The sequence below is a fragment of the Cucurbita pepo genome, chromosome LG18 (genome assembly GCF_002806865.2).
Source record: "Cucurbita pepo subsp. pepo cultivar mu-cu-16 chromosome LG18, ASM280686v2, whole genome shotgun sequence".
Classification (NCBI taxonomy): domain Eukaryota; kingdom Viridiplantae; phylum Streptophyta; class Magnoliopsida; order Cucurbitales; family Cucurbitaceae; genus Cucurbita; species Cucurbita pepo.
In genome coordinates, this window is record NC_036655.1 from 7,485,115 (window position 1) to 7,498,372 (window position 13,258).

The 13,258-nt window shown below is 37.1% G+C and overlaps 3 protein-coding genes across 3 annotated transcripts; all 3 read left to right on the forward strand.

Moving 5' to 3' along the window:
- The first annotated feature begins 1,868 nt into the window (after positions 1 to 1,868).
- LOC111780047 (transcription factor bHLH47-like) lies at positions 1,869 to 4,467 on the forward strand. Its single transcript, XM_023660307.1, has 5 exons — positions 1,869 to 2,135; positions 2,491 to 2,574; positions 2,794 to 2,912; positions 3,057 to 3,184; positions 3,272 to 4,467. Exons 2-5 carry the CDS (start codon positions 2,507 to 2,509, stop codon positions 3,737 to 3,739), a joined length of 783 nt encoding a protein of 260 aa, XP_023516075.1. The 5' UTR covers positions 1,869 to 2,135; positions 2,491 to 2,506; the 3' UTR covers positions 3,740 to 4,467.
- Positions 4,468 to 4,631: 164 nt separating this feature from the next.
- Positions 4,632 to 10,399, forward strand: LOC111780048 (HVA22-like protein a). Its single transcript, XM_023660309.1, has 5 exons — positions 4,632 to 4,892; positions 7,169 to 7,195; positions 7,303 to 7,425; positions 9,714 to 9,957; positions 10,120 to 10,399. Exons 1-5 carry the CDS (start codon positions 4,831 to 4,833, stop codon positions 10,207 to 10,209), a joined length of 546 nt encoding a protein of 181 aa, XP_023516077.1. The 5' UTR covers positions 4,632 to 4,830; the 3' UTR covers positions 10,210 to 10,399.
- A 2,398-nt stretch (positions 10,400 to 12,797) lies between these two features.
- LOC111780691 (transcription factor PRE3-like) lies at positions 12,798 to 13,199 on the forward strand. The gene is made up of 2 exons (XM_023661162.1): positions 12,798 to 12,941; positions 13,021 to 13,199. The coding sequence occupies exons 1-2, from the start codon at positions 12,816 to 12,818 to the stop codon at positions 13,168 to 13,170; spliced, it is 276 nt and encodes a 91-aa protein (XP_023516930.1). The 5' UTR covers positions 12,798 to 12,815; the 3' UTR covers positions 13,171 to 13,199.
- The last annotated feature ends 59 nt before the right edge of the window (positions 13,200 to 13,258 follow it).

Genomic DNA, 13,258 nt, shown 5'->3' on the forward strand with positions numbered 1-13,258 from the left:
TAGATTAGGAATGAAACAGTGAGAATAAATGGATTAAGGTTATGTTAATTATGGAGATTAATATAAGTAAGCAAAAAAGGGGTATGTGGGGCCCTGTTCTTATCAGTTCCAGGTGTTGGCTCAGGTGGGTGGCTCCCACTGCCTGCTCTTTGCCTTAACCAATGTACAATGTCACTGACAAACAGGTGGATCATTCTCTCTTCTTCTTTTTTCTTTTTTTTTTTATTTTATATTTTGGTTTTTTAATTCGAAGCTGCTGAGGTGGAAATTAGGAAATTAGGAAATTTGGAGTCACCTTCTGGATGGGTCCCACCGGATCATTTATCTGTACCGTTCATTTCTGTGTGGGGCCCACTCCTTTTCTTTTACACATGATTGAGTCTGGTTTCCGTAGGGCCGGGATGCAAAAAAGAAAATGGAATCTGCAGAGCTACAGCCTAAAACCATTTTTTTAATTTACTCTCTCTACTAATTATGTTTTTTTTTATTTTATTATTATTTTTTTTTTATAATTAATTAATTAATTATATTATTATGTTACACGTAATATTTGTCGGCTTGTTTTTTGCGTCAGAACATAAGATTTTCCCTCTCTCTCTCTCTCTCTCTCTCTCTCTACTTTTAGGAAAAAAAGCCGCCAATATTATACATACAAAATTCTTTTCTGTATTTATTGCTAATTTGAATGTTATTTAAAATATAAATTAAATAAAGTTGTTTGTATTAGGACAGGTGTCGAAAGAGGAAGGCATTTGAGGGGTTGATCAAAATAGACGATACAAGGACTTAAATATTTTTGGTGATGTAATGAAGAGTGTGACAATAACATTTCGGAAATTAAATTAAGTGTTGGAATAGAATTGTCAGGATAAATTAGATGGGTCTCCATCCAACATATGAGGCACATGCATATGTGTGTTCATATGGTCCCAAACCCAAAATCAATACCAAAAAAATAACCCATAATTCTTCAAGCCACCATCCTCCAATCTTTACTTTTCTGTCACTTGTAGTAATCCTCTTCTATTGTTATGGTGTGATCTCACATCCATTTGAGAGTATAACAAAACATTTCTTATAAAAATGTGTAAACTAACGTATTTTAAAATAAAATTTAGACTGTTACAAATGATATATAAAATCAGTGGATTAGTTAAAAGAAAATAAAGAACCTTGACGGGGAGATGAGTTCATGGGCGTTTGGGCTGCGCATGTGTGGGTGGCACGCTCCTCGATGGACACTCTGTTGTTTCTTTTGTATGCGCCTTAATGCATTTCTCTTTATCCTCGTGTACGCCACACGTTGGGTTTCATCTTTTATTTTAACCATTTATACCAACTCCAAAATTATATCTTTTTACTACTTTTGTTTAAATATCATGTACATTTAATGCTTCGAGCATAGTTTAGTCAACCCATATGTGTATATTTATAAATTCCAACGACATAAAATGTGAGATTCCACGTCTGTTGGAGAGGAGCGCGAAATATTTCTTAAGATGTAAAAATCTCTTTCTAGTAGACGCATTCAATAGGTAACGAACTAAAACGGACAATAGATGGTATCAAAGTCAAACACTGAGAGGTTATCGACGAGGACATCGAACCCTCAAATGGGTGGATTGCGAGGTCTCACCCTTTTCTTAGTAGACATGTTTTAAAGTCAATATGTAACGAGCGAAAGCGGACAATTGATTAGGGTGTATTTTGATATTAGATGCATTAGTATTTATGGTAACATGAGTGTAGGTTGGTTATTGGGTTAAAATATGGGATGTTTAGATGTGTTGGAGTAAAAGATTAGGTTAAATGAAGTAGGTGAGGTGTGAATGAAGCATGGAAGAAGGCCAAGTCATAGGCCAGGCAAGCAAGCAGAGGTGCATGAAAATTGAGATGGAGAGGAAGCGACAAAATGGGAGCGTGTCGACCATGCTACCGGTAAGTCGCCGGCCACGTGCTCTCCATGGTCTAAAACCTCCCCGCCACACGCCCAGTTGAGATCAGGGTGTGCCAGCCCTAATTTCCCACCATTTTCCTCTATTTCTTTCTTTCATAATCTACCAGTTTCTCCCCTTTCTCCCTCTCCCTCTAGCAATTCCCCTGTTCCAAACATCGCCTGCTTCTTTGGTTCCTAGGTATTGTCTCCTGTTCATCCAATGATTCTCCTACCTCTCTTATTGCGTATGATTTTTTTTCTATAATTTTCTTGTTGATTTGCCTCTTCTTTTATGTCGAGTGTGGATTTTCCATGTCCATTCATGTGATCTTTTATGTCGAAAAGGATTTATTTGATCGGGCCTTAAGTTTTACATTGTTCATTTGGAAACTGGAATGTGTTTCTGGCTTTAAGCTGTTTGCTTCGATTGTTGAGATATATTTGATCGGGCCTTAAGTTTTACATTGTTCATTTGGAAACTGGAATGTGTTTCTGGCTTTAAGCTGTTTGCTTCGATTGTTGAGATATATTCATGGCGAGTATTATAATTGCAGAAGTCTGTAGAAGATCATGGTTTCTGAAGTTCCTTCACAGCTGGTTGTCGAAACTGATGGTACAGTTGTGCCTTCGATATCTAGGTAACTCCTGATGATTCTTGATTGGAATATTTACATTGTCGATGTTCTTAATGTTTCAAATTATACTGCTTCTGTTGTTGTATCAATCGTTTAAAGCAGCGAATTAGTAGTTGATTATGGCTATATAGAACAAAAAGATGGAGTTCATTTTGCAATAAGGTTTCAAACTAAATCATTTAGCAGTATTGAGGTTAAACTTTGAATAAGCTCTTTATGCAGGAATTGTCCTGGTAAGAAAAATAAGGTGAAAGTTCCTAAGAAAATTCACAAGGCTGAGAGGGAGAAGTTGAAGCGCGAGCATTTAAATGATCTCTTCCTTGACCTCGCAAATGCACTTGGTAATCTCTGTTTCTGTCAATTTATGATGGTATTGCTTTACTGATTCATTTAGTTTTTACCCTTTGGGGCATATGTCTTCTTAAGATGTACTCCTATTGTGACACATTGTCAGCTTTTCTCATGCTTGGAATGATGATCTGCAGAGCTGACAGAACCGAACAATGGAAAGGCAGCTATATTATGTGAAGCAAGTCGACTGCTCAAAGACTTGTTTTCTCAGATTGAGTGCCTCAGAAAGGAGCAGACATCGTTATTATCTGAATCCCGATATGTAAGGCTCTTAAGAGGAACTCATATCTAACTAGTTGGCTTGGTTTCTTTACCTACATGATGATAAATTGCATGAATTATTGCACAGGTCAACATTGAGAAGAATGAGCTGCGAGAAGAGACGTCTGATTTAGCATCTCAGATTGAGAAACTGCAAAGTGAGTTACAATCAAGATCTGTACGTTCTAAACCAGACTTAAATAATCCCCCACCTGCAGAATTTCTGGAACGAGAAACAACAATATCAAATTTCTCAGGGGAATGCCTTGGATTGCCTGTTATGGAACCCACATTACAGCAAACACATGCCGTTTTTATCGTCCCCGTGCAGCCAGATCTCCCATCTTATCCAGCAACGGATGCAGCTCATGCCCCAACAATGCCTACCTCACATGTAAGCAAACCACATCCCAGATATCCAACGCCAGCCGACTCGTGGCCTGCTGGACTTCTCAAATTGTCACAAACAAACGAAGCAGGTAAAGAGGTTTTAGGCATTGGTTGCAAGAGCATTGCAGATATGGGAGAAAGAGGTTCTGACAGAAGTGAGAGTTGATTTTTTGTAGTGACCTCTTGTGTGTCTATAACTCAGGTGCCCTCAGTAGATGATTTTTGGTATAAGTTTAGAGTGACCAATGGATTCACCTGTGTTTTAGGAACTGTCTATTAGTAGGATGTTAGATTCGAACAACGTTCGAAACATGGTCTGGTTTCTGGCTTTCTCCCACATAGCGTCAAAGAACCAAAGCCATCCTTAGATCGAATGGCATACTTTAGAATCTTTAGTTTTTGACCCTGAAACAAGTTATCTGTACCAAAGCTGGTAAGTTATGAAATAAAAGAAGATATTGGGATGATGTGAACAAAATTGCTGAGATCTTACGTTATCTCGGGGAATACGAGGCTGACCACCAGTTTCACTTTGTTCGGAGCTCTTGGAATTTTCCCAGTCAAGCTCAAACCACAAGCTTTATGGGAATCTGAGACAAAAAAAAAGGCAGTATTGTGAGTTCGAGAAGGCTTACTTTACCTCCCTTGTCACTATGTGGAAACTCTTACTTGATGGACCCTTTGCTTTCACCGCTCCCAAAGGACCAAACGAAGAACAGTTCTTAGCTTCTCAAGTATTCAAATATCGAGATTCAGTCATGTTTTTTGAAGTTATGTCATCTGTAAAGTGGTTGTATCAAACTTTGTAATAATAACATTCAAGCATGTTTTTTGAACACATTCGTATGATCATTGCCACCACCAAATGTTTATTGAATTGTAATATTTTATATAGTTCTACCGTGGATAAGAGATTAAACCTTAGAAGGTAATTAGTATATATCTATTTGTATGATAACTTCAAGTTAAAGCTAACATTCTTTCGTATTAAGTTTGTAACACTACACGTTGTGCATAAAGTAAACGGATAGATTAGATGGTGAGAGTTATACCAAACCTCCCATTGGTTTATCCGCTAATTTCTTTTGATCACTTCACTTCCAGCACTCGTCTAATGATTAGGCGCAGTCTTCCCAGTCACTCTCTATCTCTCTCTCTTTCAGGATTAACGAAGTGGACTGAACGCGAGAGCTTTACGAGAAATCGATTAGGGTACTGGTCCACAATCATTCGACGGTAGCTGGTAAATTTTCCGAAATGGGATCTGGAGCGGCCAGTTTTTTCAAGGTCGTCCTAAAAAACTTCGATGTTCTTGCCGGGTATGTTTCTCTCCTCGTTCTTTATTTTGCCTCTCTGGGTTCTGATTACTCCATGTAAGGGATCATTTTTTCTTAGAGGGTTGACCTTGCCCTGGCAGACAAGAAAACTTCTGAGGAATAGACAAATGTTCTACCTGTTTTCAAAACGAAATGGTGGATTTTGTGAAAAGAGAGCTGCCCAATGGTATCATAAGAGGACCCGTGTTCTCTGAAGAAAGATTCCCAAGTATTGTGATACTATTCTGGGTTGTGCCGCCAATTTGTGCTTGCCAGGGCTCCAGGTTAGGAGGATGGGTCCTAAAATATACTGTAGCCACTACTAGAAAGTTGATATCAACTCTGCTAACTCGGTCAATATCTGAAGTCTGCACGATGCAGTTGAGATGCTGCACTAAAACCTAAAGTAAAGTGTGCAGTTTCTTGCAATTACCTAAGCAATCTTTTACAATCCTGCCAATGAGTAGCAGTTGGGGCACTGAAAACTGACTTAGCTTCTTCACTTTAGATCTGAGGCCTTGTTGTTAGATATTGTAGGCTGTAGCCCACTTGTTAAGGATATTTAGTAATAAATTATAGTTTACCATATATATTATATTTGATATTTTATTATAAAGCAAATATTAGATATTTGCTTATTGCCATGGGTATCTTTCCATTTATTGTTATTTCCATTTATTACTATTTCCATATCCTTGTAATTTATTTGATTATAAATAAGATAACTTTCACACCATTTAGGTGTGGTGGATTAATCAAACATTCACATGTTATCAGAGCCCATTCGGTTTAACAACCCCAAATCCTTTCTTTTCAATGGCTTTTGAAATCCTTCTCCACCACCCCTGCTGGCTTTGACGCCGCAGGAGCAGTCTTCATGGCTACCGCAGGCGGAGCCGATTGATTACTCTTCGACTCCACCCTTTTGACCTCCAAATCATCCTTCGCCATGTATATACAACCTCACCTTTTCCAAACATAGTCTCTTACATTTTCTTCCCAATTTTCCCTTCATCCTTCATCCTTCACAGAAACCCTAATCTTAGGATCTTCATCAGCATTCATCTTCGGAAATATACAGAATTTCGATAAGCCTATCGACCTTTTGCAGAGAATTACCTTTGGAATCTAGGCGCCGCACTGGCATCTTTGCCAACCAAGTTGCCGCCGCCCTTCTCGCCAAAATTGGCTCCTTCGCCCCAATGTGGCGACTCTTCCGGCTGCCCTTCTNTTCAACATTATCAACACCCTCCCATATGACAGATCCTCCGTGTAGGGTAACCACTGACTTCCCACATTATCAACGCCCAACTACAAGACTTATCCACAATACAGGATAATCCTACAAACAATCGAATCACACATCCTTAATTGGCCTCATACCTAGTGTTAAGGATATTTAGTAATAAATTATAGTTTACCATATATATTATATTTGATATTTTCTTATAAAGAAAATATTAGATATTTGCTTATTGCCATGAGTATCTTTCCATTTATTGTTATTTCCATTTATTACTATTTCCATAGCCTTCTAATTTATTTGATTATAAATAAGATAACTTTCACACCATTTAGGTGTGGTGGATTAATCAAACATTCACACCACTAAACTTACCATGTAATAGTGAAGAATCTTTGAAAGGAACTCTCCGTCTAGCCCCGTTGGTATAAGACATGGTTTTGCTGTTGTCTTTCAGCTTTTGCTTATGGATCTTGAGTATATTTGGTCTGAGAAAGATAAAGAACATTCATCACTGCAGTGTAGCTCAAGACCAAGAATGTAGCTCACTGATCCAATACTTTTTAGAGCATTAGTCTTCTGAGTTCTGAAATGGTACCTTGAAACATAGCTTGTGAGATCCTAAAGCAATCAAACTAGGTTTTAGTTATGACCTTGACAATGGCCTTGTGTAGCTTACTCATAACACGTGTCCTGTCAAGGGACTATGAAACCAGCTGGTTGTTTTGTTTCATATAAACAATCAAGCTTATTATTCAAAAGTAAACAAGACTCTGGTCGTAGAGGCTTCACAACAGGACTAATTATGTAAAATTAATTCACACCTGGAGTTTGTTAATCCCCTTTGGTAACCAAACAAGCATTGGATCTATTAACCGTTTGTCCCGTCGACATTCATTTTAACCTCAGACAACCAGCCAAAGAAACAGGAGGCTTTCCATATGCATACCTCAGCTATTTTCTTTCCCACTCAATTTAAACTATTTTCTGATTAAACCGGAAAATTCTCAACTTCATTCCTGGGTTTCATTTGCAGGCCTCTGGTGAGTCTTGTTTATCCTCTGTAAGTGGTTCTGCTTCTTTGTTTAACTTTCTATCCTTTTCATCAATGAAGCCTTTGGACTTAGTTGTAATCACAAAATTGTTGCTCTGATTTTTGGTAATTGGCAGATATGCATCAGTTAGAGCCATTGAAACAAAGTCTCATGTGGACGATCAGCAATGGCTTACTTACTGGATTCTGTATTCTATGCTCACCCTCTTTGAGCTTACATTTACAAAGGTTCTTGAATGGTAAATTTGCTTCTTTAGTTTAGAAATCACATATTGCTTGTTTTATCATGTCGTTCTGTGGTTTTCAATTTGTGAAAATAAAAGCATTCTCAAGTATATATGTGAGTTATTTTTTCTCATTATACTCATGTTAGCTAATTTGTTAGAGGTCATAAACTGAAATTTCAAATCATCCCAGGTTGGTTGGAGAGGGGAAAACATTCCTTATAAGGGTGTGGAAACCTCTCCCTAATAGAGGTGTTTTAAAACCTTGAGGGGAAATCCGAAAGGAAAAGCCCAAAGAGGACAATGTTTGCTAGTGGTGGGTTTGGACTGTTACAAATGGTATCAGAGTCGGGCACCGGGCGGTGTGCGGACGAGGACGTTGGGCCCCCAAGGGGGGTGGATTGTGAGATCCCACATTGATTGGAAGGGGAACAAAACATTCCTTAGAAGGGTGTGGAAACCTCTTCTTAGTAAATGCGCTTTAAAACCTTGAGGGGAATCCTGAAAGGAAAAGCTCAAAGAGGACAATATCTGATGGTGGTGGACTTGGGTTGTTACAAATGGTATCAGAGGCAGGCACCGGGCAGTGTGTTGTCGAGGACGTTGGGCCCCCAAGGGGGTGGATTGTGAGATCCCACATCAGTTGGAGAGAGATAAAGCATTTCTCATAAGGATGTGAAAATCTCTCCCTCGTAGACGTATTTTAAAACCTTAAGGGAAAATCCAAAGAGGACAATATTTGCTAGTGGAAGGCTTGGGCTATTACACATATGGTCAACCAGACATATATTGGTTCTTTTTTGGTGTACTTTTGAAATGCTGGTATTCATATTTATTATTATTTGGTGCATCTAAATTTGAAGCTAGTTTGTTTTGTTATCTTGGGCATGCTCTGAATGNGGTGTTTTAAAACCTTGAGGGGAAATCCGAAAGGAAAAGCCCAAAGAGGACAATGTTTGCTAGTGGTGGGTTTGGACTGTTACAAATGGTATCAGAGTCGGGCACCGGGCGGTGTGCGGACGAGGACGTTGGGCCCCCAAGGGGGGTGGATTGTGAGATCCCACATTGATTGGAAGGGGAACAAAACATTCCTTAGAAGGGTGTGGAAACCTCTTCTTAGTAAATGCGCTTTAAAACCTTGAGGGGAATCCTGAAAGGAAAAGCTCAAAGAGGACAATATCTGATGGTGGTGGACTTGGGTTGTTACAAATGGTATCAGAGGCAGGCACCGGGCAGTGTGTTGTCGAGGACGTTGGGCCCCCAAGGGGGTGGATTGTGAGATCCCACATCAGTTGGAGAGAGATAAAGCATTTCTCATAAGGATGTGAAAATCTCTCCCTCGTAGACGTATTTTAAAACCTTAAGGGAAAATCCAAAGAGGACAATATTTGCTAGTGGAAGGCTTGGGCTATTACACATATGGTCAACCAGACATATATTGGTTCTTTTTTGGTGTACTTTTGAAATGCTGGTATTCATATTTATTATTATTTGGTGCATCTAAATTTGAAGCTAGTTTGTTTTGTTATCTTGGGCATGCTCTGAATGCTTTTATTTAAGTCCATTTTGAAGATTATCTGGCTCTACTTGTTATGGTCTTTTACTTGTTTTAGTTTTGGCTNGGGCACCGGGCGGTGTGCGGACGAGGACGTTGGGCCCCCAAGGGGGGTGGATTGTGAGATCCCACATTGATTGGAAGGGGAACAAAACATTCCTTAGAAGGGTGTGGAAACCTCTTCTTAGTAAATGCGCTTTAAAACCTTGAGGGGAATCCTGAAAGGAAAAGCTCAAAGAGGACAATATCTGATGGTGGTGGACTTGGGTTGTTACAAATGGTATCAGAGGCAGGCACCGGGCAGTGTGTTGTCGAGGACGTTGGGCCCCCAAGGGGGTGGATTGTGAGATCCCACATCAGTTGGAGAGAGATAAAGCATTTCTCATAAGGATGTGAAAATCTCTCCCTCGTAGACGTATTTTAAAACCTTAAGGGAAAATCCAAAGAGGACAATATTTGCTAGTGGAAGGCTTGGGCTATTACACATATGGTCAACCAGACATATATTGGTTCTTTTTTGGTGTACTTTTGAAATGCTGGTATTCATATTTATTATTATTTGGTGCATCTAAATTTGAAGCTAGTTTGTTTTGTTATCTTGGGCATGCTCTGAATGCTTTTATTTAAGTCCATTTTGAAGATTATCTGGCTCTACTTGTTATGGTCTTTTACTTGTTTTAGTTTTGGCTGATGACTCTCAAGAAGGCCTCTGATGAATTTCCTTCCCCCCCTTAAATCTTTACAACAGGATCCCTATCTGGCCATATGCAAAGTTAATTTTGTCCTGCTGGTTGGTCATTCCATACTTTAGTGGTGCTGCATATGTGTACGATCATTTCGTGAGGCCTCTATTCATCAACAAACAGACAGTTAACATTTGGTATGTTCCAAAGATGAAGGACTTCTTCAGCAAGCCCGACGACATCCTAACTGCTGCGGAGAAGTACATCGCCGAAAACGGTACTGAAGACCTCCAAAATATCATCAACAGGGTATAATACACTCTCATGACTCAGACTCAGCTCTCAAATGGTTGCTCAAATTATGAATTAGTGATTGTATGAATGAATCAATGCAGGCGTACGCAAGCAACCCATCAATTAGTTTAACTGACTTGCTGATAGATACGAATTTCTTTCATTTTGTTTCTGTAGGCTGATAAGGCTCGGACAAGTAATCGTTACATGAGCTATTCTGAGGACCTCAACCATGACCATGACCAGAACCACGAGTACTGGCACTAGTCTATATCAAGTGTTGGAGGGGGGCCGAAGAGGATAATGTTTTGGCTGTCATCAGTTGAGGCTGTGTGATAGAGTTTGTTTATATGCTTGTGGTAAAATGCTTTGTATTGTTCATATGAAACACTGAAAGATATAAATTTCTAACTGGATGGTTTATATTAGTATGACTTTTTGAGCTTTGAGTGTTCATTTAACTTAAAAGTGTTCATCCGCTTGGGTTGAGTACGTTTTTAGATAAGTACAATTGTTTCTAAGACTCTAAGTCTACTTTTAACGGATATTGTTCTCTTTTAGATTTTTCCTTTCTAGCTTCTCTTAAAACTTTTAAAACGTGTTTGTTAGAGAGATGTTTCTTTACCCTGGTAGAGAGTGTTTCGTTCTCTTCTCCAATTGATATGAGATCTCACAATCCACCCCGTTCGAAATCTAGCATCTTTACTGACACTCATTCTACTCTCCAATCGACATGAGATCTTACATTAAATTTATTTTATCTAAATAACTCTCGATCTAATCCAACCCAACCTAACTATAAAACGTTGGGTTGTTATTTTAAAAAAAAAAAAAATAGCTTTTTTTTGGCTTTATAAATCTTTAATATTTACATTTTTTTTTTTTTTACTTACATAAAAGTTAAAATTTATTAAAGATACATATAAAAAAAAAAAATTATTTGATTTAGTTCTCTGCCAACCTCTAACTTTAAAAACACATTTATTAGATAAATTTCTACACTCTTATAAGAAATATTTCGATATCTAAAAAGAATATCGGTCTTAGACAAACGTCACCGAAACAATATATATATTAAAANGTTACCTCTCTAGGTTAGTGGGTTTTTATCCCAACCCATTTGCACGTATTTGCAAAGAAACACGAAAAATGATTTGTTTTATAGGTTCAAGACACAAAAAAAGACGCTCTTTCTTTTAATTAATTAATTAATTTATTTATTTATTTAACTGTGTTCCCACGTGCAACTCTCTCTTCTTTCTAAGCCTCCCTTTCCACCGCCCACTTAAAAACATTAATTTTTAATCACACAAATCCTGTCTCAAAATCCCCAATTAATAACCCATCTTTTTATTTATATTAATCTCTAATTACCTCACTATACATACATATATACATATTTATATACTCTACTTCAAATTATATTATATGGTATAAACTATATTATATATCATTCTTTTTTCGGTGGTCTTTTCGAGTATACTTTTTGTTTCACCCAGAATTTTAATTAAAAAAAAAAAAAAAGATAATGTTATTTTATTCATATTAATGAATTATATTTATTAATAATTTGAAATTTTAAATGAGGTATATTCCTATGAGTCCAAAATAATTTTGAGAGACAGGACAAATATAATATAATGTTTTTAGAGTAAGTAACATAATTAATAAAGCTTATTAAATTAAATTAAATTAAATTAAATTAAATTAAACCCTAAATCCTGACACACTCTTGGCTGTCCATTTGCATCCAATTCATGTGCCCCGGGATGCTTGCTGAGCCACTTCTATTCTATTTCTTCCTTTTATTTATTTTATTTTTATTTTAACTCTAAAATCTGAAAATAAGATTTATGAGATATTTAATGTGATAAGATGTAGATGCTACTATATCTCTTTCTATTATATATATAATATTACATTTTATTACTTTATAGTTGACTGGTCAACTAATTAATTATCAATTCACTTTAATATATTATTATTATTATTATTATTATTTTCCAAAATACTATATATTATTTCTGTTCAAGTTTCACATTTATTAAAATTAATTGCATTACACCAATCAAAAATTACCTATCAAATACCCTAATTCAATTCTTGTGGATTTTTTTCCTATTTAAAAAACTTTAATTTATTTTAAAATTTTGCTTCCTATGTCTCGAATATGGTATTTGTGTGCGAGTTCGGGAATAGGAAACCAACATATATGGTAGTAAAGAATTTCATACATACCCTTAACATGTTCGACTCTCATATGCTCTTAGCTTACCTTATTTTACTAGCACACTGTCTATGACATAGTCTGACTTCAATCTGGCAACTGCAATACGAAGTCATCAATCATTGATTGCTTGTTCTCCTCAAAAGCTCTGACACTTTTCCGACTAGTGAAATGCAATGATCGGTCCGTACGTTCTTTAGTTTAGGAGATTTTGTAGTTGAACAACCCTCTACTAGTAACTTATAATGAATCTTTGGTAATAGTTCACAAACCCTAAAAACAGTCTTAGCTCATTTTGTTTCCTGCCCATTTATCGTGGATGGAAAATTGTTCTGAATGTAATAAAAATTTAAAATCGTGATATCATTTTAGATCCAATTTTTTCGTTGGAATTTAAAAGTATATAATATAAAAAAAAAAAAGAGAAAACAAAAAAAGGTGAGTTGATTCTGTGTGTAATCAGTGTGGAAAAGGGCATTTAAAAAGAGGTGAGGGGTGTGGTTTTTCCCATGCAATTTGTTTTTTGCAGTCTTCAAAACAAACCCCATTTCATTACTACCTCTAGTTGAGTGATCTACACACTTTGGTCTCATCTTTTTTACTTCTTTTTTAGTGTTCTTCAGTTCATCACATATATATACACAAGATGTCAAGCAGAAGATCCAGATCTAGGCAATCAGGCGGTTCAAGGATCACCGATGACCAAATTAACGATCTCGTTTCCAAGTTGCAGCAACTTCTTCCCGAGATTCGCCGCTCGCAATCCGATAAGGTGACACAAAAATAAAGCTTCTCTAATCTCTCGTCTTCTTCATACTCCATTCTATTCTGATACCATTTTAAATCGATAGGTTTCGGCAGCAAAAATATTACAAGAGACGTGTAACTACATAAAGAACTTACACCGAGAAGTGGACGATCTAAGCGAGAGACTATCGGAGTTGTTGGCGTCGTCCGATACTGCTCAAGCTGCCATCATTAGAAACTTACTGATGCAATAGAGACAATGATATTTTCATATGACAAGACAAGAACACATGAAAGTAGCTTAGTAGTTTTGAGGTTTTTGCTATGTCTGGTTTTCGACGT

Excerpts from the sequence above, each read along its gene's own strand:
- LOC111780047 (XM_023660307.1), top strand. The coding sequence starts at position 2,507 with ATGGTTTCTGAAGTTCCTTCACAGCTGGTTGTCGAAACTGATGGTACA. Across the intron at positions 2,575-2,793 it reads GTTGTGCCTTCGATATCTAG|GAATTGTCCTGGTAAGAAAA; the intron begins GTAACTCCTGAT and ends CTCTTTATGCAG. Across the intron at positions 3,185-3,271 it reads TATTATCTGAATCCCGATAT|GTCAACATTGAGAAGAATGA; the intron begins GTAAGGCTCTTA and ends ATTATTGCACAG.
- LOC111780048 (XM_023660309.1), top strand. The coding sequence starts at position 4,831 with ATGGGATCTGGAGCGGCCAGTTTTTTCAAGGTCGTCCTAAAAAACTTC. Across the intron at positions 7,196-7,302 it reads GTGAGTCTTGTTTATCCTCT|ATATGCATCAGTTAGAGCCA; the intron begins GTAAGTGGTTCT and ends GGTAATTGGCAG. Across the intron at positions 7,426-9,713 it reads TTTACAAAGGTTCTTGAATG|GATCCCTATCTGGCCATATG; the intron begins GTAAATTTGCTT and ends TCTTTACAACAG.
- LOC111780691 (XM_023661162.1), top strand. The coding sequence starts at position 12,816 with ATGTCAAGCAGAAGATCCAGATCTAGGCAATCAGGCGGTTCAAGGATC. Across the intron at positions 12,942-13,020 it reads GCCGCTCGCAATCCGATAAG|GTTTCGGCAGCAAAAATATT; the intron begins GTGACACAAAAA and ends TTAAATCGATAG.